Below are 24,101 nucleotides of genomic sequence, written 5' to 3'. Positions count from 1 at the left end.
TAAAAAAGAACAAATGAACCAAAGAAAGTGAAAACCATAAAGCAGATTCAGGCAGTAGGCGTATAGATTAGCCTACAGAACAGTACAGCTCTAAGAGAAGAAAGGAACATCGGATCCTTTAACAACTGTATACAACATACAACTGTATGTTCTTTTTAGGTTTGACTAACTCTGTGATCTGATTACATATTTTTTCTGTAACTGTAATGGAATTCACTTACTTTTTTTTGGTAACCCGATTATGTAATCCCATTACATGTAATCCATTACTCCCTTACTTAACCTAGCCTCATAATGCATTTAGATCATCACTCAGCTGTTTCCTCTCACTGGACGAGACGCACAGACCCTACATGTCCCCTCACGTCCACATCTCCGTTCATGTACCTTAGTCAGAAGGCATTCTTGTGCTTTTCTTTCACTTTCATTATGCCCTGTTTTTATTTTTAAAGACTTGCTTATCAGTGGCAAGAAGTACTCAGATATTGTACATAAGTAAAAGTGGAAGTACCAGAGAGTAGGAATACTCTGTTCCAAGTAAAAGTCCTGCATTCAAAATGTTACTCAAGAACAGTACAAAAGTGTTGGCATCAAAATATACTTAAAGTACCAAAAGTAAGTACACATTCTGCAGATTGGATGTTTTGATTATAATTATTGATGCATTAAAGTGTAAAGGTCGAAATAATTTCAATGACTTCAGACTCAGAATATCGTGATTCGTCCCACAGAGGGGAACTGTATTATTTACTGTTGGGTAGAATGTGACTTTAATCCAGATGTAAGCCTGATTTAAGTGTTGATTATATTGTTTATTAATAATCTATACCTCCAAAGTAACTTAATGTATTAAATAAATGTAGTGGAGTAAAAATACACTATTTACCTCTGAATTGTAGTGGAGTAGAAGTACAAAGCATAAAAGGGAATTATTGAAGTAAAGTACAAGTACCTCAAATGTATAGTACAGGACTGCAGTACTTGAGTAAATGTACTTTTACTTTACACCACTGGTTGCTACGCCCAAACAACAAAGAGTATTGTATACCACTGGGGCAGTGCTTGGAGTGGGGGGGGAAAAATAACTCCCTTATTTACAGATTAGCAAGTGCATCAGTAAACCATTATTACATTGAATAACAAGCAAAGCCCTTCTCAGTCTGCTCCAGATGTAATCATACTGCCCTTTATTTGAAATGACAAAAAATATATATGAGATGAAGCACTTCACAACTTCAATCAGAGTGTAGCTGTACAGCAGATGAAAAGAGCAGATCTACTAGTATCATACTCCGGTACAAGTTAGTGTACTTAAAATAAATCTTACGCTAGCAAAATAAAAATTACTTAATTATAAAGAAATATATAAAATACTTAGGGTTGTGAAGTAGAACTATGTGCATATTTAGATCTGTTTATTTTGGGAAGGCCTGGGGCCTACAACTGATAATAAATCAAAAATATGCATTCCTGAGTAGAGTAACTAGATTTAACCACTATCCACACGGCTACATGTTTAAATGTAACATTCTACCTAAACAGCAGAATAAAAGCATATCAAGGCAAATCACAGATATAAACAATATAAGCCCCATTGCAGCGACAGCCACAGTCTGTGTGCCACTATGCAAAAACACACATACTGGTGTTAGGATAGAACAAAGAAAGTTTTACAGGTTTTTAAATTGACAATAAGTTAGCGCGCATAACGCAAACTTGTAACACAAGTGTTTGATGTGACTCATCAAGCGGACGATAGCAGATGATGAAGTTCAGGTCGTTTGGGTGCTCTAATGTAAGCACCTGCTCTGTTCACACCGCCCAGAGCTGCCGCTGCTGCGTCATGACGTCACCATTTACGTGCCTGCTTCATAAAATCCAAACCGCGCGGAAAACCCTCACATCGACAACAACAACAACAACAATGGCCGATTGTATTGAAGCACTGTTCGCTTTGGTTATCCTCTTACGAAATGGAAGGCATCGGACGACTTTACAAGGGACGACTTTACTTGGAACTTTACAAACATCACATGCGAAATGCAAGACTTATTTGTGGTCTTCAGCATCTACTTCAACGACGAATCTGCCCCTGCCCCCGCCTCGACGTAAGCGACGCCGCCTCTTAGCTCCGAAGCTCTTGCCTCCACACCGACAATTGTTTGGAGCTGGAAGTGAACCGGATTCCGGAGCTAAGAGGCGGCGCCTCTGCGGTGTGAACAGGAAAAAACGGTACTTTTCAGGCTCCAGCTCCGAGCCGGAGTTGAAAACGCGTTGGTGTGAAAGGGGCATTAGAGTACCCGCTGGGAACCAGTGCTCCCACCACAATATAATCACTTTTTGATCCAGGTATTGTTAATGCGGGCTTAAGTCCCTCTCTCTGGTATAGTTCATTGTTAATGTTGCTGGTATGACCTCTTTTCCATTTTGGACAAGTCTAAATGTCTTCTGTGAAAAAGAACCACGGAGGTCAGTGAAATGTAGTTAGTGGGCTACTAAGACCAGTAGAAAACATTATAATTGTAACTGAATACATTTTTTAAGTAACCCTCCCAACCCTGCTTGTAAGTAATAAGTCTGGAGCATGTGTGTACAGGAATCCACGCACAGTAAAGCGCTCACTTTGACACCAATGTTTGGTATTGGAGCGGATTTATTTCATTTTCATGATTGTCCATTAACACAGGGCTATAGAGTTTGGATGGTGGACGAGACGTACACTAACATCACCACTTTCTTAACTAACGAACATTATACTTGCATACAATTTCAGGTTACAACAGACAGCAAGGGGCAAGATGATGAAGTAATGCAGATTGGAAATTGCAAGAAGGTATGAAGTCACACTGTGTCAAGCACCGGGAAATGAAATGGCAAGGCTGTTTTTCGAAACTGGAAGTCAAGGAAGCTTGTTTTGTTTCCTTACAACACTTGCTGCCTATGAATGTCACCAGTACATCTTACTGTAGCACTGCAGATCCAGGAAAATGTGTTGTCCTAAAGCAAATCAAAGTTATGGAACTTGTTTAATAAACTGTACACAACATTTACAACTTGTTTGCTTCTTTCTGTCTTTGTGGACAGAGATACACATGTAATGGAAAACATACACGGACTGTCTGGATGTGTTCTCTTCCTTAAGACTTAAAAACAAATGGGTGAACAGAGGCGGAAAGCTCCAATGAGAAAAAAAAAAGATTTGATACAAATTAAATATGAACAAATTAAACGAGTATAGTACAAAGATTCTATAAGAATCATACATGGATTCCAAAGCTTGAGTTATAATTACAAGCTTCCCTCACACAGTTCACATAAACACATAAGAAAAGGTTACTTTAAGATGAGTCGTTATTCATCTTTTATCTGTGTATAAAATCAGGTTAAATTACTTTACTGATTGTATGAAGAAATAAAAAACAAACAAACATCAGAAATATGTTTCCCAACTCATTGTTTCTTTTGTTTAACACACATTAAAAAAAAGTTTCATGAGGAGAAACTCCACAAGTGTCTGTCCCCAGAGGAAGCTGTTTGCGACGCCATGTCTGCAGGCCTTCTTCTTCACTGGCAGGGACCAGCACTGCCAGTGGAGCTGTGGAGCTGTTAAGCATTACTCTACAGCTATTTGTTATTATTTTCTCCATCACATTAATGTCATCATATTTTGTGAGAAGACTCCATACAAGTGTCCTACTTCCACTTTTCTGCTTATTATAATGAATGCTACCTTATTAGCACCTATAAGCTACTTATGTTAAGTCATAAAAGCGATAGGAAAGTAATAGATATAAACATGATTTGAAAACCAAATCACAGCATGAAGGTGAAGACAGGCTGTACAAAGGAAATGTATCAAATATTAAAATAAGCACAGAGCAGTACTTCTGGTTGGCGCTAACAAGTAGGTAGATCTGAACATCAACAGTGAAAAAACCGTCCTTCCTCCTGAGTCTGTCGCTCATCTTTTGTTTTCTTAGTCTTAGAAGGCACGCTGCACATTTCCACAAACCTCCATCCTACTGAATATCTCTGCTTAATGCTTTTGTAAAAAGAAGCGTCTGTGTGTGTGCCTCATCACACACACATGTCTACGATGCCCTCGTCTGCAGCCAGGAGGTGTGTCTTGAGCCCTGGAGCCATGTCCTGCATCTTCACCTGCTCCGAGTCCAGGGGCCCCTGAGAGTCCTGGCCGGAGTGCTGCTGCCGCAGGTTGGAGCTGCCCCCCCCGGTGGAGTACATGCCGGAGTCTCCGCTGCCACTGCTGCTGCGACTGTGTTTGCCGCTGGAGACATGAACACTTAGTCATTCACCACGACGTACATGATGATATGTGAACACAGTACTTGAAGGTTGTAAATCCCAAAGAGGAGAAGGGCCACATGGGATTTTTTGGATCTGAAAAGTCAGCAATTCTGAGAAAGAGTCAGACTGTTTCCCTCAAAATTAGGATTACTTTCTCATAATTCTGACTTATCTCAGAACAAAAAAACAATCACTTTTGATCTGATCTATAAAAATCCTCTTCCATACATTTAAATATAAAAGCCAATAAAACATTTTGGGGTATTTCTTTTGAATGCAGTGTCTGATGTAGAAATAAAGCACCTGCTGTCTGGCTCCAGGCCCGTTGGCTCGGGCAGGAACTCAGGGGGTGGGCTGTGGATCTCAAGGAGTGGGGGGGCTGGGCAGACAGTCACTTTATCACACAACAGCTCCGAGTCGGACTCAGGGAGGAGGCGAGGAATGTCAGAACCAGAGGAGTCATAGAGATACTGAGGGGAGGAGAAAGAGCAGAGAAGAGAGTAACATGAGATTCTAGTGGAACTGAATATAGAACGATATGTTTGTAAACAGTGTGAATAGTTCTTCACTTGGCCGGTGTGCCGATTTTACCTGGAAGGGGGTAGGCAGCTGGACGGAGGGGTAAAACGTCGCCTTCAGTTTCTTGAAGCACCAAAAGAAGCCATAGATGAAGAGCAGCACGACCAAGAAACAGATCACCAGAGAGAGCAGGAAGTACAAAACTATTTCCCACCACGGGACGGTTCCTGTTAAAGTAATCGATGACATCTTTCTGAGCATAGTTGTATTTGTTGGCACAAACAATTTCGTTACCTGTGACATGCTATTCAGTGTATATTTTATACATATACTATTTTATTTATACAATGGCAAGATTAATGCAGAATCTGAAGTATTTGTCTGAGGAAACATATATTTACTGTTCACTAGGGGTGTTGAAAATAATCGCTTCTACGATGCATTGCGATGCGAACGTGGACGATTCGGTCTCGATGCAGTGACGGAAGATAATCGGTTATAGCGTAGTAACGTTGCTTCCTGATTTTCCGGCCACGGCTTTACTATAACGTTTTTTTTTCCTGTCACTTTAATATCAAATCGGTCGGTGACGCAGAGATCAGGGAACAGACGTGACAGCGGCACAGCAGAAGGACTCGCTCTGAATCACTCCGTGTCGCTGCGGCACAGGGATTTATGTTTTTCAAAAATAATCGCGTTACAATCATGTCAGGTTTTTGGTGGATTTAATCAAGTCTTGGATTGCAAAGTATGAATGTCCTCTAGCAATTTTCAGACGATATATACGTGTGTAAAGTTTGTGAAGGCAGGAGGAAAAAAGCTTCCGCGATCACCGTCTCCTCTGTTCCTCTAAGCCCCGCCCCCTCCCTGAAAATAATGAGTGACAGGCTGATAGTGACCCGATAGAAACTTTATTATTCACTGCGATATGATGAAGCTAATTTAATCTCATACATTCATGGGATTTAACAGTAAGACAGAGAATGTAAGTGTGCACCCACATGCACTATTTTAGTTTGTATATGCTGTTGTAAATACTCCTGTTGTCTGCTGTGTTCAGACTCAAGTCCTGTGTGTGATGCCACATTCAGGACATTCAGTGTCCTTTCTTTAACAGAAGACCGTTGCTAGAAGCTGCAGCTAGACTGCAGAAGCATTATTTTTTTGTTTTTGAGGATGGAACAACTTCACACACAGATATAGGAAGGCTAGACCTATACAGTTCATTTATTTTGGTTTATAAATGAATGTCAAGACATTTATGTTATTGATTTCTGAAGCACTTTCTAAATAATAAAAAGAGAGTTCATATGTATTTACTGCATGTATGCATTGATGAAAAATAAGCCATGTGCAGTAATATAGACAATTGAGGATGCAACGCATTGGTATGAATCGTGATACATCGGGATATCGAATTGAATCGAATCGTTGACAGGATAATCGTAATCGAATCGAATCGTGAGACCAGTGAAGATGCACAGCCCTACTGTTCACCCAAGGGGCCGTACACACGCTGCGTGTTTGGTTTGCTCTGGTTCGCTGTTGTCAATGTACATGTGCTAATTGTTCAGGGTGCAACCAGGACACTGCAGCTGCACCCAGAGAAAACTGTGGTTCAACTTTTCTCTGAGCAGAGCAGGGACAGAACACAAAGACAGACGGAGGACGAGGTAACATCAGGAAGTTACTGTCATTTCAGTGTCAGTAAAGACCCAGTGAAATAAAATAAAACATTTTCTAAAACGGTTCTGTGTTCGTGCATGTACTGTTCTTCCCTGTCCCTATAAAGAATTGATCTTATATATATTCTTTATTGGATGATAATTTGATTTTCTTGGAGCAAAATCTTAAGTAAAATCATTTCAATATCACCCAGCCCTGAAGTGTATATGAGGCTCCTACCTTCAGTCTGCGTGCATTGTGGGGGGGTGAAGCTGCTGCTCTTGTTGTAGAAGTCGTAGCGTGACTGGACACTCACACAGTACCAGGTCCAGGCCTGCAGGTTGGACAGCGTCACCACTCTTTTCTTGCTGCTCAGAAAGTGGCCTCTGAGGGCCTGGGGCACAGCACAGAGGAGACTTCATTTCATTAACAGTCAAACACAAAGTCTGCATTGTGCTGGGATGTCTGTGAGGGGGTGGGGGAAGTTTCTCAAACCCATCATTATTATATATCATGCATTCACATTTTATTAAGATTAACTTACTGATGAACAGATTAAAAACACTTGAACATGATGTGCAGCTCATTGGGCTCAATTGTCCACTTCAATGCACATTCAACTTTACAATTCTGCATTGTCACCACTACACTGTATATTAGAGGAGATGATAAGTGTTCAGGTCTAGCTGGGCCTCCCAACACAATGTCCATTAGAGTCACTTTATAGATGTGGTGCATTAGTGTGACCACAAAAGTCTGGACAGATCTTAGTGTGGTCATATTAGTGCTGGAAACTCTTAGACAGCTTATTTGTGTATAGGCCGTTCAGTCGTGGTCAGCCAGCTGAGCTCTTAAAGCAAACAGCACGTACACACAGAGCTGGTTAAAGGTCTGTTGGGTCACAGAGGGCCATCACATGGTGAAGAAATGTGTGCATCCTTACCGTCAATGGCCTACAGTCAGTATTACTACTAATAGTGTGGAAATAAAGTTTCTCAAAGCGGACATATTATATTTCCTGTGGTTGGTTTGGATTGGCCTTCATTTCTCAAACAAACTTGTGTCTCAGTAAAGCTGTGATGCTCAGTGCAAAGATCAACCCATATCAAACCACTACAGTGTTCAGAGCTGTGCATGACAGTTTGAAAGTTTGGTTTTTGCAGGCTGGAAGTTTAAAATGTTACTTTAAAGAGGACTGGAAAGCTCATTTTCAGGTTCCACGATCTGAAAATGACATATTTCCATAAACTATTTGAATGTTTCTGTTATACTCCAAAGTGTAGTGCCACTGGGGCACACCAGAACAATGCTCTGAGATGTCTTTTTCTGAGGAAACATATATATACTGTTTACATAAGGGCCCGTATTCATGCAGCTTTTTCCGTTTTTCTCAAGTGCACTGTTGTCTATGTAAATGCGGCTACACCGGAAGGTAGTGTAATATTGAGACAAAGAAAGACAAGCAAAAAAAAAGAAACAATTCTTTCTTCCCTGTCCTTATAAATAATCTAAAACCTTTTATTTTGTCAAGCTGCGATACAACATCTTTTTTGATGACTTGAGGTAATGAGTCGCTAGCTTGTGGCTCATAAAAAAAATATTGAAAAGAAAAGGTTGTTTCATTACTAACAAATAATGTAAACGTTTTTAAGACATGAAAAGTTAGTGTAGAATAAGAAATGTATAATACCAATTGTATTTGTAAAGTACAATTCTTTTTAAATGTATAATGCACCTATTTAGCTTCATAAAATGTCTAGTAGAGTACTTGTTTGCCTTGGGGCATACTGTGTGGCAATATACGGTGTATCGTCTCTATGCAGCTTAGAAGTGTATGCTGTGGCCTTTATCCAAAACATTTGACATTCTCTTTAGCTCTGGGTTATTTTAAGACGTAATCACCTCATCTTCCTCATCTAACCAGTTTTATATGCAAGCAGCTTGCAAGAAATCAAAGCACCAGACGCTTATTCTGTCATTCACTGCCTTGTGGCGCAGACAGGAAGCCCCTGCTCCGCAGAGAGGGCACGAGTGAAACCAAAAACAGGAACACCATCTGAACACACGGAGCAGAGAGCAGGTGCTCACTGCGGCTCGCTGTGAGCCTCAAGTTTCACCAGGTGTCTTTGGGGACTGATCAGAAAATGGGAAGTGTGAATACTGTTGCTTTTTCTTCTGCTGTAATATGTGTCTGTAGATCTGTACGGTTGAAACTGTATGTCTGTATGTCTTCACAGAACAACAGGCTTCTGGTCCCAACATCAAAAGCAACAAGTTGAAGTTTGAGGACTTTTGGATTCTAATTATTTTGGTATTACAAATAAATATAGTCTGGTTGGGCCAACTATTTGTCGGAGGGGTGTGAGGTGAGCTCCTACCTGACCGTCTGCAGGGCGTTCCCAGTACTGGATCTGGAAGTACAGATCCTCATGATGCTCCCTCATGGAGCGGTTGGTGCTGGACAGAGGGTCGGAGATCACAATGTCCAGGTTTCTGCCTTCAGGAGAAAGAGCCACTTTGCTTGGAGGACCCAGAGCAGCTAGCAGGAGAGAGGAACGGATAGTTCAGGGGCTTTGTATTTCTACAGCTGCCATAGCACTAACATCGTGTTTCATCATCAAAAAGAACATTTATATTAACTGTACACAGAAGAAGAACAAGAAGAAGGAGGAGCTAATTTTCACTACTTTGTATACGGCTGCTGGATCTCTAAACCAATAATTACATATCAATATATTTTCATTATTTCATTTATATTAGCTAATAATCTCAATCTTTTAAGTAAATAAAGCTGCCAGATAAGTGTGGTTCAGTATTGGCTTCTAAAATGTGGTGGCGTAGAAGTATAAAATAGCATAAAATGTAAGTACTCAGCTGAAGTGCTGTACCTTAAGATTGTTCTTAACTTTAAGTTAGTTAAATTAAATTAAATGTCATTATCCCATTAAAAAGGTACATTCAAAACAGATAAAAAATATGAGTATGAATCTGGATTTGTGAGTTAACTATAGACAACATGCAAACAATCGCGATTAAATATTGAAATTGATTGACAGCCCTAGTCACAACAAATATATGGACTACCATGATTTTGCTAACTAATTAATAGTTGCTTTACCAAACCACATTTGTTGGGTACAGTTTCTGAAGGGAGGACCTGCTGCTTTTCTTTTTCTTATAAAACATTTAACTGAATATATTTGTGTTTTAGACTGTTGGTCAGACATTTGAACACATCAACAGGGAACTAAGAGTTGTGCTGCTATTTCCTCCAACATCTTACAAAGAAAAAGATGCATCGAGTCCTAAGTTTGACACATTCATTGATAAGCGAAACAATAATAATAATATGATTTCACCCGGTCAGATCAGGATCATTAAGGACCCCAGTCCTTTCCCAATAGAACCATAGTGTACTGCACTGGATCCAGATAAAGCATTTCACTGGTTGGAGAAGAGGTTTGGGTTTCAATGTGACATGCATCGGGAGGCTGTGGCTTAGGAAGTGTCAGAATCAGGCTGATACCTGGACCCTGAAGTCAAGATACTGAGCCCCAATGACTTGCTCCCAGTTGTAATGCCAAATGTGTGGGAGTGTGTGCATTCCTAAGGGCAGGTGGTTACTTGAAAAGGGCTTTATACATACAGCCCTTTTACCATCTTCTAAAATATAGCTCAATATACAATTTATGCATCTTCTATGACTTTCTTTGGATAAACATTTCAAAGAATATTTTAAATACTTTGTAACATTTTGTATTACGAATGTTTTAATAATTGATTAGATTGACAATTTTCTAGACGATTAAACAAATAAAGAGACTTGTGCACTCTTCGGAGCCAGACAAATTCAAATGAGACAGCACAAGGCAACTTACTGGCATTTGAGTAGGAAATAGGTCATACACTGGTTGAATTGAACTCTGACGGTTGTTTCAGGATGTGTTCAGATGCTGGTGTCATGTGTTCACATTGTGATCCAGCTTTAGAGTGAACCAATGAATCACAACACCCTGTAACTATGTTTTACTTGCCTCAGCTTTAGTTTTTTGCATGTTGCCTTGCTGACCTACATGAACTACAAGTAGGTCAGTTTGGAGACGCCCATAGTCTTACTGCTTAGTGAACTTTTCTCTGATCTTAGTTTACTATTGTGTGGGTTGCTATACATCTTTCATAGTATTTAATCATTTTGAGACTCAACTCAATCTGAGCTCCTCTATGGCAGTGTGAGTTTGAACCTGCACCTCCAGTTATGTCTGCCTGTGTGATTTTCTAAAGTTGGTGAAGCTGTGTAAAACGTGATGGAGATGTTTACTTCTCACGTGATCTTAACTGACGTCTCTCACTGTGGTTTGATAGTTCAGAGCGGCTTTCTCAAAACACAATGCAGAGGTTACCTTTCCTCACATGTCAGCCACAGCTCTCTGAACATCACTCTGTGGTTGTACTCTCCTCTATCTTGTCAGAGCATGTTTTTCTTACTGTTGATGGTGTGTGATGCTACACCTGAGATCATATACTGCATTCAAAAGTGTACTTAAGTAAAAGGAAAAAAGTATTAGCATTGAAAAATAGTAAGGGCTAAAAGTAAAAGTACTCATTATGCAAAATGGGGGGTTTATTTGAATGAACTGACATACTACTGGGTAGCTTAACCTATAATAATATATGATATTGTGTGTCAATTTAAATATGAAGTAACTTCAAATAAACCTGCAAAGTAATTAGTAACTAAATATGTAAAATAAATGTATTGGAGTGAAACTATAAAGCAGCATAATGTGAAAATACCTAGATTTGTTTTTACACAAGCACAGTACTCGAGTAAATGTACTTAGTTACAATACACCACTGGTATACAGGGAGGACTGATTGTCCCTCGCCCCACTCGTTTTCTTCTCATCGTTTCTCTCACCCTCTTCATCGGGGCAGAAATCCTTCGTGGCCCAATCAGAGTCAGTCCCGTTCACACTGGCTCGCACACGAAACACGTAGATGCCCAGGTAGAACAGATTCTTATTTGTAAGGTCACATGACCTACGTGACGTCGTCTCACACCCTGTGTTCCAGTTCGGACTCTTTTTCTTAGACTTCAGCATGAACTTCCTGAAGGGAAGAGAAACAAAACATTTTGTATCATCCTCAACTGAAAACAACTAGACAGCCTTAATTGAAAATGAATTGAAGCAAACGATAAGGTAGTTTATGTTTTGTGGAATTGCACAATTCTATTGTAAATCTGTATTTATGTCTAACATTGCACAAGAGAAAAACCTCACATGAAACACATTTTGGAAATTGCACATGCTAATGAATCAAAGATCATTCAAATGTGATCATCATCCACAATTTGCACTAACTTTATTTTGTTATTCTCAACTCAAGCATGAGAACCTGCTGACTATACTCCAATGTTTGCCAGGAAATACTTGTAGTTGTTTTCTGTGGTGTGGATTCACCTTCATTTCTTTCTGACACTACAGTCTCAGTAAGGCTGTGATGCGCATTGTAAAGAATATCAACGCATACAAAACCACTAGTGTTACACATAAAGGATATTATCAGCAGGAAGACAAACCTGTGGAAAGTGTCAAATCCTAAATGAAATGACTTCCCATCTGTCCTAGCTCTAACGCCCAAGGCAGTGTCTGAACTCTCTGGTCACATCCTGCCTCTCAGCCTTACACACAGCAGTGTCAGCTGACTGCAATGGGAAATGTTTAGTCCACAATGCTGCTGGCCCCAGATAGAGGAACACTTGAGTCACATCACTTCTGAAGCAAAGAAACACCTTAAAACATCAATCTTACTAACAAAAAACTAACCTCTTTTAAAACTACCATCTTGGTTCTAATCACCTAAATGTTTAAACAGGATGAGTTCTCTTAGAGGAGATGATGCCAAAGTAAAGCTTCACAGGTAAATCCCTCAGACTCAAAGTGGATATTTTCATCACAAACTCAGTGTGCCTGCTTCCTCTTGCTCATGCATGTGTGACGTGTGAGACTTACGCCACATAGTGTGTGGTGAAGTTGACGTCGCCACTCTCTGCAGAGCCCTGGTCCCAGTCCCAGATCAGGGTGTAGTTGGTGTTCATGGAGATAACGTTCAAGTTGTGTGGGGGGGGCAGCTGTGCTCCGGCTAATACACGAGAGGAGAACACATGAATAAACAAAACGTCAATGATTAAAACATTAATATAACTGCATTTGACATTTGTATTCATTATATATTAGTTGGCTTATCATATGACCCAAATATTTTCAATGTATTATCATATAGGAAGAAGAGAAGGATATTATTCTTACAATTTAAACATTTTCCTTAAAGGTCCCATGTCATGGCCATTTCTACTGATCATAACTCCATTGTTGAGGTCTACTAGAATAGATGTATACTCTGCAATGTTCCAAACTCACATTGGTTTCTCAAAGCATCTCTGTAAAGTATGTGTATTCACTCTCTGTCCTACACGGCTTGATGGAGCTCCTGACAGAAGAAATATTCTGTCAAAGTCCCTGCTGAGAACAACATCAAGCCACTTCTGCTCAATTTGATGAGGGAATTATTTGTTGTTCCATTAGTTATTCGTGAGATAGATCCTGTTGGACTCAGTAGTCACCTACTAGTGAAACTACCCCCATTTTGACGGGGTAGTTGCACAACAAATCCAAGCGTGCAGAGTAGAAATCTGAGAGCAGACATTTGACCAGCGCACAGAAACAGCCTGAGTGCGAGGAGAAGGTTTGAAGCTGGAACACAGGAACTCTGTAAGCAGCAATATATCTGAGTGCATGCGTACAGTTTGAGCAGAAGCAGAGCAGATCTGAGCGCAAGCAGGCACTGTTTGAGTGCGAGGACAGGGTAGAGGGAAAGAAATACATATTCTGAACGAGAAATCAATCAATTATGCTCTCAAATGTAAAGACCCCGCTCTTGAATAAAGATAGGGAATAACCCACATACTCGTGGACATTCCATTTTTCATGTTCTTCCAAAGATAAATACGCAACCATGTTCCCAACACCAAAGTACAAACCAAACCGTGAAGTGTGTATCGAGGGTTAATAAACTACAGTGTGTGTGTTCATGGTTATGTTGCACAACAGTTTGTCCCACTGATGTGCTTGACTTGTTTTGGGCAACAATGGAACTCCATGGCAAGGAGGACAACGATATACGAGGCTTCGAATAGTGACAAATGGAAAAGTGCTTATCCATCTACGGTATTGATAAAAAACTAATATAAGCTAGTGTGTGTGTGTGTGTGTGTGTGTGTGTGTGTGTGTGTGTGTGTGTGTGTGTGTGTGTGTGTGTGTGTGTGTGTGTGTGTGTGTGTGTGTGTGTGAGAGAGAGATAAAGGTACAGAAAGCAGCACTAACAGTTAATATTCATTGTTAACCATCATTATTTAAAAAAGGCCACTCAAGTTATTTAACATGTTGTAGTTGATTTAACATATTATATTAGTACTAACATCAACACTAAAATGCTTTACTTATATAACATATTATAGTTACATGCTATTCTTTCTTAAAACCTGATATATGGTTTCATGATCAGAATATCACCAGGGCAAGAAGTAGTGGGAAATGAAAGTATTTTTTGGCTGAGGTTACAGCTGTTGAAACACAAGCAGCAACAATGGAAGTGAGGCTGAACCAACTTTCCTGACAACATGAGAAAAACAACACGTGCTTCAACATGTGTTTGGAAATATGATGGACTAAAAGACCCACATTTTCCAAGAAGGATGCCAACACTTTAATGCTTAGAATGTACCAGCAAAGAGAAACAAAAATAAAGGGGAAGTGTGCTTCATGTGTCTGAGACCTGAGCAAAGAAGAACCATGCTAGGAAGTCAAGTGAAATATCCAGCTTACAGCAGTGGAACAAATAATCACGCTGAGTAAGTATGGCCCAGCAAGACACCTGTCTGCAGAGTAGGACTTGTATTATTGTGTCTTTACTGAAGATTTCCGACACAAGCGACCAATAACACACGTAAAACTGTGCCACGATTATCTGAGGCCTCCCACATGACTGTACGGAAACTGACCTTGAAAGACCAAAAGAGGAAATCTGAGGGAGGAATAGAGACTGTTTCAGGGGTGGCTTTTCTTAGAGCTCACTGTGATTTGTCTGTTTTGTGTGACTAAGCTTCATAGGTCCCTGTGGACTGATGAGGTGACACTATTTTCCTCACTGACTCAGTTCCTCATTCTTTTTCTTGCGCAATGCTTTCTGTACTGTCTGACCAACACCACCCTCTCCGCAGTGCGGTTCAAATATCACGTTTCAACTTGCTAAATCAAACGCTAATGGTTTCACAATCAGCCTTTCCATGATTCACAGAGTTGCCCTCAACAACTGAACTGATCAAAAAACGCTGGACTATAAATAAACAAAACAAAATGTAAGAGCTGAGTTGTATGACCCATCAATATCAGATCACAACCAGTAATGATTCCTCGATATGAGACTAGTTATTACGGTAAATATCATAGTATGCAGGTTTCTTTTTGAAAAATATAGTATGAGGGCAATACTATGGCGCTGATCTTGTATATATATATCAATTCTCACGAGCACATGAAGCCTGTATACAAGATGGCGCCACGGACGTAAAAAACAACACAACATCGGAGCTCTGTAAAAACAAAGCCGTCTATGCCGTCTGACGCTCTATTTGACACGGTTTTCATATTTTTGGAGTAATTATACAGTTTTTGACAAACAGAAATATTGTTTTCTGGCATCACTTCAAAATGTATGGGGCACATTTTCAGCATTTGGTATGAGGGCGCACGCCAAAAGTAAGAGGTTGCAGAGCCCCTGTTACCCATTTAGACAAAACCCTGGTATGGCATAATTGTCTTTTCCTGGTTTAAAGTCTGCATTACAGTAAAGTGATGTGACTCTACACCAGAGCTGCCCAGTACGTCGAGCGCGGTCGACATGCTGGTAGATCGCGAGTCATTAAAAAAAAAAGAAATCCAGCTCCGTTAAAATAGACAAAACAGGTTTTGATCCCTCCTCCCTGCCACTTAATTCAGGAGTTTACTTGATTGACAGAAAAAGCGACCTATCGCTTTCCAATCTGTTAACCCAGAATGCAAAGCGATACAAAATCAGTCAAGTGCCGGGAAAACTCAAATTAGTTAAACAGACAAACAAGAGACAAACAACAAAATGAGTGCGGGACCGAGCAAGAAGCTAAAGACAAACCACTTCCACACAGAATGGGAGGAAGAATATTTGTTTGTGATGTCACATTCAAAGGTTATTTGCCTTATTTGTAAAGCAAGCGTCGCTCTGCCAAAGAAAGGTAACGTGGAGAGGCATTATCGGAGTGTTCACAAGGCATAGCAGCGACTTCCCTCCGAGTAGCGAGTTGAGAAAGGTCATGTATTATTGCTACACAAATATTATCTCGCAGTCTTAGTGTCGCCAACTCGTTTCTAACATGCAAAAAGACAAACAAATGCGTCTATGGTCGGTGTATTTTTTATCTTTCCAATCCAGACGAGATCTCTCCCCCCCGTCTGTGCGCGAGGGGGCGGGGCAGTTTACACACACACGGCTGCTACAAGCAGCAACACACGGAGGAGATGGCGGAGAGAAGCGCTCCAAGGTGTTGTTAAATGTTACCCGTCTTGAGGCGGACAATGCTCCTTGCCAAGAGAGTTCAGCATGTGAGGGCGGTAACACGAGCAATGTGTCAAACATTTAGCAAAAGTGCACCACATTCAGACGGAGGAATGCACCGGGCTCGACTGTCTTTCTAGCAGCTCTGTAGCCCCATCCACGAGTAACGTTTCCACGTCAGGTGTTATGTATGCTAGCATTAACACATGGAGTTAACTCAATTATACAAACATGGGTTAATGATTAGAGGAAACTGAGTTACTCTTTATTTTGTTAAAGTTTCAGCTATTCTGTTCACAGTTCTGTCATCAGATTATTTAATACGATTTGTTAAAACATTGTTGTTTCTTTTGATTTGAAATATTATTTATTTTATTTAAATAAAAAGCAATGTTAGTTTTGTAAACAATTTGTTAATTTAATAATATATGTATTTTTGAATCAAGTATTAATCTTTATTGTCTTCATTGTTAGTTTCCACATGCCTAAAACAACCTCAAGCTAAATCTAAAAGTTGATGGCTAAACAAGAGCGTTTGAGAAATTGTTTGAGAAATTGTTTGAGAAAAGGCATACAGTGATAGTCGGAATAGTCGATTAATCGTTTCATTAATCGATAGATTAATCGATTATCAAATGAGTCGTTTGTTGCAGCCCTATTATCCCATGTATAAATAAAATGTGTTATTCAGCAACCCTTGCAATTTGGGATTTTATTTTTGGTTGGTAGACCTCGGTGAGCTGGTCATTTCAAAAGTAGCTCACCAGCCCAAAAAGTGTGGGCACCCCTGGTCTCCACCATGGTTACACCATGGGTGCTCGGGCTTTTAGCTGCACTGCTCCCAGACTCTGGAACTCCCTCCCCCCGCACATCCGACAGTCAGACACAATCACCATATTCAAATCCCAATTAAAAACCCACCTGTTCAAATCTGCCTACTCAGTGTAGTGCTCCCCATTATATGTTTTATTTGTGTCCACTTGACTGTCTCCTCCATGATTTCCTGTTTGTGTTTTTATCATGTTCTGTTGCCCATTAGCGTTTTCTTTCTTTTTTTAACAAATTGTACGGTGTCCTTGGGTGTCATGAAAGGCAACTAAAAATAAAATGTATTATTAGGGCCCGAGCACGAAGCGCTAGGACCCAACGGCGTCCTAGCACGAAGTGCAAGGATACCTATTGTTATTGGTGGAATTCTTCTTATTATTTTTCTGCGCTTTCGACCTGTTTTTGAGGCCTTTAGGATGCTGACAAAGTTGTATAATTTTGCACGGACGCCAGGACCGGTAAAAAATTCAATATTCTGGAGTCAATGGGTTAAATATTCCAACCTGCTCACTAGCGCCACCTATCAAAATCCGATTTTGGAAAAAAATAACAAAGTCGCACCGTAACTCCGAATGACCTGAAATTGTGCACACATATCCGGGAGTACCTGCTCTACAAATAAGTCCATGGGAACCCTAAGCTTCGCCCACATTTTTTTTTTTAATTGGCAAATTTACATAAACAGTTAAATATTCACTTAAATTTAAATTTTCAGTTTTTCAACACCAAACTTCGTATATAGCATCGGTGGAGGGTGGCGCAGAGGCATGACAGGGGGGGCGCGAGAGACCAGGGGGGGAAATGGTTATTAAAAAAAAAAAAAAAGATAAAAAAATAATAATCATATTTTGAAAAATTATTGATTGAAAATAATATAATACAGTACTATTACGTCTGGTTCTCTGTGTTTCATTAAAGCTCGGCTCTGTGTGTGTGTGTGTGTGTGTGTGTGTGTGTGTGTGTGTGTAACGAGCCATTTTGTGTGCATGCACTCAGAGAGAGAGAGAGCGCACCGGTACCGGAGATCGTAGTTGTTAGCTTCTGGTGCTAGCGAGGTACGCTAACGGATATACTGCAAGGAGTTTTTTCAACACCAAAGTGGAGGAGAGTCCTCTCCTGTCAGACTGAGAGACTCAGTGAGCTAAAGGACTCTCTCAGTGTTATCTCAGTGGGTCTCAAACGTTTTGGTCACCATTAATGTAAACAATTATTTCCGAGGCACACGTTTATATGATCATTATAGTTATAAAAAAATAAGAGAATAAATTAAAAACAGGTATGAAATACTATATGACATTAAAAAAAGAATACAGTTTAAAAGGGGAGTGATTTGTAAAATATCCATAAAGAAAAAGTAAATCTGTTTACAGTTCTGTTTCATGGGTGTTGAGAGATGTATCCATAGATCTCTTCATTTTGCTCTCAAAGTGCACCAGATTGATGCTTTTAACTTCAATATTTAAAAATCTTCCCGGGGGAGCTTGCCCCCGGACCCCCCTATGTGAGGTCCACACACCACCTATAAAAATAGCACTTTACCCCTGCGCCCTTTGCTGGCAGCATATTCATTACAAAAGACACTCGCTAACCCTAACCCTAACCCTAACCCTAATGTTTATTTGTAGATATCTCCTAAAGCCTACAAATAAAGTGTGACATGTAGGCCTGTTACATTTATTATTGAGCGATATATATTATACACACTGTTCTGCTTTCTGCACTGACCTCAGCAGCTGTTCTCACTGTAACATCACCTAACATCCAGGGGACATGTGATTAGTGAGTAAACAAACGGTAAAGGGCAGAAAGTCTGATGCACATTTGATCATCTCAAATAACTTATAATCACAACGGGAACAGTTTGCAGAGCTGTGCTTCGTTGACAGAAGTCCAGCCATGCGTCACGCCGCTTTTAAACATCACTGTGTTGGCTGAAATCGTCTCAGGAGAATACTTCAGTGTACCCTCGGTTATAGCTCCTCCAGAGACACTCCTCTCTCCTCTAAATCAGTGTATCCTCGGTTACGGCTCCTCCAGACAGCCTCCTCGATAATCGATCCTCGACGAGCCTTTAGAGACATTTGTTTTCCTTCGACATCCGTTTCCGGGTCGCTGCCGGAGGACCTGGGAGTCTGGGACGCGAAAATTATAGAAATGAGAAACGTCTAATTTCCCAGGACTCGCGCACGTCTGCTTGACGCCGGGACGACCGGCTGCCCTCCCCGACAGGCGCACGGACGCGAGGGCCCGCTCATCACTGCGCGCACAAGTGCGACCGCAGTTTTAATTATTATTACTCTCTGAACTTATTGTACTGTTCTAGAAGATCATTATATTCACATTACTGATGAATATGTATCAAATACCTCCTTCTGTAAATATTTTGTAAAGCAGCAATAATCAACCCTAGAATATGATTGCATCATGGAGGTAGCTAATTTGGTGAAATATATCATTTGATTTGACCAAATACCTTGATAAAGAATCAAAGAGTGATGTATGTCTTGGACAGAACCATCTCAGATAGTGTGTAAATAGTTCATGTAGAGAGCATTATATCAACAGCCAAATTGTTGATTAGCAAACTTGTAGAATTGAGTAGAGTTGCCAGCCAGGGTTATCTATAAAGCTGGTATAATCAACGTTTGATGAGAAACACTTTAAAAAACTGTCAAATAAATACTTCATAACAATTGTATAAGATCAAAAGTGACCTTTTTCAAATCTTGTTTTCATCTGACACAAAAACGATCAGTTTAGCTCTACATTTGATTAGAATGAGGACAAATAAAACCCTGTAGGACAATAACCAGTTTAAAACAATAGCCAGATTTATACTGAGATGAATATAATTCAAAATGTATCCGAATGCTCCAAATAGCACCAGTCACCAAATGCTTGTATCATTAGAAAAACTTCTGGTTAGCAAGAGGAAAGGTTACTAAAAACCCTGCGTGTTCACCTGCAGGGCATTAAGATATTATTAGAGCCAGTATTTTCATTTGATAAGAAAGGCCACCTAATGTTGACGTCTGTAGTCAACAGACTATTAAAGACTACAATTCCCACTGTGCCTCTCTAAAGGGACAATGATGGGCAACCTGCTAGCAAGACAACAGTGTTTAACCATTAAACTACCCTTTAAGTTAGTAAGTTATATAAGCCTTATCAAGAAGAAAGAATACCTAAGTTGTTTGTTATTTTATTTGAGTTTTGCTTATTTGTTTTGAATATTGTAAATGCCTCTTTTCTTTGTTGCACATGTAAAAGTTTGTTATTTTATTTTTGAGCAAACACATCGTTAATACCATCCAAACCATCAACTCTTCAAACTGTAAGTAACACAAATATAAAGGAAGAAAGTCTGTTTAAGCCTCCTTCGCCCCCACAGAGAAGATTCCATAGCACTGAGTAACATCAGGCCGCAGGTATTAAAGGTGTGGCACACCATATACGTATGAGTGAAACTGCATCACACTGAAGTGAAACCCGTCACCTGAGGGGAGGTGGATGAGTATACGTTTGGCCAACGTGGCTCAAATCTTCCTCAATATCGCTCATCACTCATTTCATAACTATACCACAATAGCATGTTTCTTGCAATTCAATTAATACATGGCTTTTTTGCACAATATCTTAATACATAACTTTTATCACAAAATGGATCTATTGAAGGATGATAAATCATATTGTTGAATGAATGCCTCGGCTCAGCTTTATAAAACCGGTCAATTTGATTTATGTTGACCAAACAAATGAAAAAGGAGTCCTACTCTATTATTCCTAGCTGAGAGGTACTCGCAATGAAATGTTTTGCAAGAATTTAGTAGAGCTTTACAAATAACTAATCCTGTTCAATCACACATGGGGCGAAGCCTGCGAGCTAGTTCAGGCAGTCAACTGGAGCACCAATGATACATTAACACATGACGCACCTCGTCCCTCTCACAACCAACTAAACACATTCTCCTAAACATGGCGCTCTATTTAAGCTGCCAGGTCTTCCTGCCTCTGCCTCGCTGTGCTGCCACTGCTGTGTTCACTTGCTATTGCTGCGTTCATGTTCCTGCTGCTGTGTTTCATGCTGCTGCTGCTGCTCCCCCACCACCCCAGCTTCCACCTGTAGGCTCGGGGGATAGTAATCTAATCATCACTCAATGTTCTTTGTACATCTGTGGAGTGATGAGGCCCGCGCCTAGACGCCAAACTCAAACTATATGCTGCTATAATAAACATATTAAGAAACACGTAAGTTGTCTGACTGAAATACACTTTGAATATTGTATTAGCTCTGATCATTTCACTGGCTTTTGAACATCAGGTTTGGAAGAATATTTTGTACAGCACACTTCCCCGAGATACAATGAATCTGAGGAAAAGAGAGTCCTTATCCTGAGAGCCTTGCTTTCTATATCTAAAGACTTTAGGGCTGAATTAAAAATAAAGACAAAAACCGGACTTGACATTTGCTCGCAACAATAAGAGTGTAAACAACCCACAATGCAACACTCTCTGTAGGAGCTGGTTTACAGAGGCACTCTTCTATAAAAAATAAATATCCGATGTTGTGAACTGGGCCTTTTATAAATAACTTCCTCTGAGTGGAAGGAAAAGGAAAGCTCTACTTAGCCAACAAACACACAAACAAAGGCTAGATCTTATCGCTGCTAAATGATTTGTATTCCAAGGACATGCAGAGCTTGGCCAGGGATTTGAGAAAATTCCACTCCTTTCAAAAAGGAACAGAAAGCATCAAAAGCTTCAAAACAAGCTTTTTAAGATCACATGTTCTCTACACTAAAACAGACTTACTGTAACATCTATTTGCATTTACACCTTTATTGCAATATGTGGCCCGTCCTCCTCTAACAAGTGGACACTGTATGTCAAAAGGTTATGTTTACATGCTTTCACAAAATCTGCCTCTATTTATTAAGAATGTTCCCCATTAGTGGACCAAACTTTAGTCGGCTCAAAAAGTGTTAGTCGAGCAATTTTTCATTAGTCTATTATTTGCATAAGTTAAATACAAATGAAACTCCTTCTGGGCACTGCATTGTCGCATCGGGCAGAAAACCCCCTCTGACTTTTTCCTGGAGCTGCGCCTGGTCAAAAGTCATTTATGTCCAAGAGTGGTTTCGTTTTGGGCGTGTGTCTGTTGTTGTTGACAGAATACATGAACAAAATGGAAGAATCTTTACCAGCACCATTCATCATAGTATATATTTATAAGCCTCATTATTACAGTTGTATTTGATATGTAGCCCAACGTACCATGATGTTACCCATAACGTTCTTTCTATGCACTGGAACTAAAGCCATTTCCTGAAGCCAAAAATAAATACAATGAATCATCATAAAAGTGCGATGACTAGCCAACTCATTTATTGAACTGAAGACTATTGGTAGGACAATATTTGGTCAAGGGCAGCCCTACTATACTATTTTGATAATCGGAGTGTAAGTAATTGTATGCTTTGAATAACTTTAATCATGGCCTCATTTGTACTGAGGAACAAATGTACAGGCGGTTCAGAAACTAGGAGCTGACTACAGTGGATGGTAGAGGCCAAACATCACAAGCAGGTTTCTCTGTGCTTCAGGGCAGGAAGTGTGTGAGAGGGATTGTGTTATCCAACACACAAGGCTGGTCTTCTGCTACAACATGAACCATGCAGAAGTGTCAGGTCTTCTGCTTTTTGTTCCCAGTCAAAACTAAGCGTGGAGAAGAGGTCAGGTATTATACTGCAAATAAAACAATTACACAGAATCTACCAGAAAACTGCAGGTGTGCTACAACTATAACTTCGATTAAAACAAGGCTTACAAAATATATAATTTCTGTTTTAAATGTATTTAAGTTTCACTTTAAAATGAATTTCTGTTGCAATATAATTGTTGCTTGTAATGTTCTTTTGTACAGCACTTTGCAATGCTTAGTGTTGGAATGTGCTGTATAAATAAACCGGCCCTGCTATGAAATGAAAACAGCATATTCACCTTGTACATGATCCATAACATGTTGATTGATCTTAGATTGCACCGTTTGAGTGAACTTATTTGTACTGCTCATATTGTCTAAACTGAAGCATGTTAAACCTTTGTTTCTACTTGTAACCATCTAGCATCATTGTTATTGACAGGAAGCACCGACATTGCCTGTCATTGCACAGAAGCACTTTCTGATTATCTGAGCATTTCAGACAAACCACTTCAGCACCTCTAGCTTAAATGTGAGCATGTATCATCTTGCAGTTGTAACATGTATTACTGTGCGACTCGCTAACAGAAATACATGTGCCCATCTTTAATTTAGCTAGAAACCGAAAACAACAGGCTAAGACAAGGCCAAAGTGGACGTTCCTTAATACGTTTAGATCTCCAATACATCAAGTAACGTTATGAAAAGCTAAGAGCTAACGTTAGGCCTGTAACACAGTTTAGCTAAGTGTGTTTAAAACCGTGTGTTTTAGATAAATTAACATGTAGCATTAGCCACCACGGCCACTGCCAAATGAGCTAACAGGTAACGTGTGAGGGGAAACTCAATGACGAACGTTAAACAGAAAACTAACTTACCTGTGTTGGTCTGGATGAACCAAAGGAGAAAGCAAACGTAGAAAGCAGCAGACATGGTTGATATTCTTCGAGGTATTGACTGTTTTTTACAGGCACTCGTCGCCTCCGTCCAGAATCTCCGCCGCTGGAAGTGCACCTTCTGCGACTGCCAGTGATTGGACGTGGACTTCCGGTTTCCTTTCAAAATAATAGCCAAGTCAAACCAACATAAGCATCTGTTTTTTTATAATGACTCTTTACTATGTTTTCTTTTTTAATTATCAAACAAGCAATAAACTAAGTCAAAATAAATATTTGTAACAATACTTTTATCCCACATGCATACATGCCATCCATAGCAAACCTCTTCCATCTCCCGAGCTTTCTAATTCCTCCTCCAACCAGGGGCGGCGGGTACTGTAGGCTGGGGAAGGCTAAGCCTTCCCTAATATTTTTGTCGCATCCTGGTAAAATAAAAATATAATGTATAATGTTTGTGTCTTTGACATTAGCGCTGCTCTGCAGCCACCTGTGCCCTGTTCTACGAAGCCAGTTCAACAGACCCTGGATATGTG

The 24,101-nt window shown here is 40.0% G+C and overlaps 2 protein-coding genes across 2 annotated transcripts in view; both read right to left on the bottom strand.

Annotated features, from left to right (window-relative positions):
• The window catches only part of LOC117549497 (signal transducer and activator of transcription 1-alpha/beta-like), a 30,572-nt gene extending 30,179 nt beyond the window's left edge, over nucleotides 1-393 (bottom strand). Inside the window, exon 1 of the mRNA XM_034221476.1 lies at nucleotides 222-393. The gene's annotated coding sequence lies outside the window, so the exon portion shown is untranslated. The remainder of the gene's footprint in view (nucleotides 1-221) is intronic.
• A 2,242-nt stretch (nucleotides 394-2,635) lies between these two features.
• Nucleotides 2,636-23,718, bottom strand: LOC117549506 (interferon alpha/beta receptor 1b-like). The gene is made up of 8 exons (XM_034221493.1): nucleotides 23,548-23,718; nucleotides 12,504-12,633; nucleotides 11,408-11,598; nucleotides 8,868-9,028; nucleotides 6,730-6,883; nucleotides 4,897-5,051; nucleotides 4,609-4,775; nucleotides 2,636-4,285 (listed from the first exon to the last, which is right to left on the bottom strand). Exons 1-8 carry the CDS (start codon nucleotides 23,600-23,602, stop codon nucleotides 4,078-4,080), a joined length of 1,221 nt encoding a protein of 406 aa, XP_034077384.1. The 5' UTR covers nucleotides 23,603-23,718; the 3' UTR covers nucleotides 2,636-4,077.
• Nucleotides 23,719-24,101: the final 383 nt, after the last annotated feature.

The sequence above is a fragment of the Gymnodraco acuticeps genome, unplaced genomic scaffold, assembly GCF_902827175.1.
Source record: "Gymnodraco acuticeps unplaced genomic scaffold, fGymAcu1.1, whole genome shotgun sequence".
Classification (NCBI taxonomy): Eukaryota; Metazoa; Chordata; class Actinopteri; order Perciformes; family Bathydraconidae; genus Gymnodraco; species Gymnodraco acuticeps.
This window is presented reverse-complemented; position numbering and strand designations above follow the sequence as displayed.

What these genes read in the sequence shown, in the direction of transcription:
- LOC117549506 (XM_034221493.1), bottom strand. Translation starts at nt 23,602, where the DNA reads ATGTCTGCTGCTTTCTACGTTTGCTTTCTCCTTTGGTTCATCCAGACC. An exon ending in AACGCCCTGCAGACGGTCAG is followed by an intron (nt 6,884 to 8,867) that starts GTAGGAGCTCAC and finishes GCTGTGCCCCAG; the next exon opens with GCCCTCAGAGGCCACTTTCT. An exon ending in ACAATGCACGCAGACTGAAG is followed by an intron (nt 5,052 to 6,729) that starts GTAGGAGCCTCA and finishes TTACTTTAACAG; the next exon opens with GAACCGTCCCGTGGTGGGAA.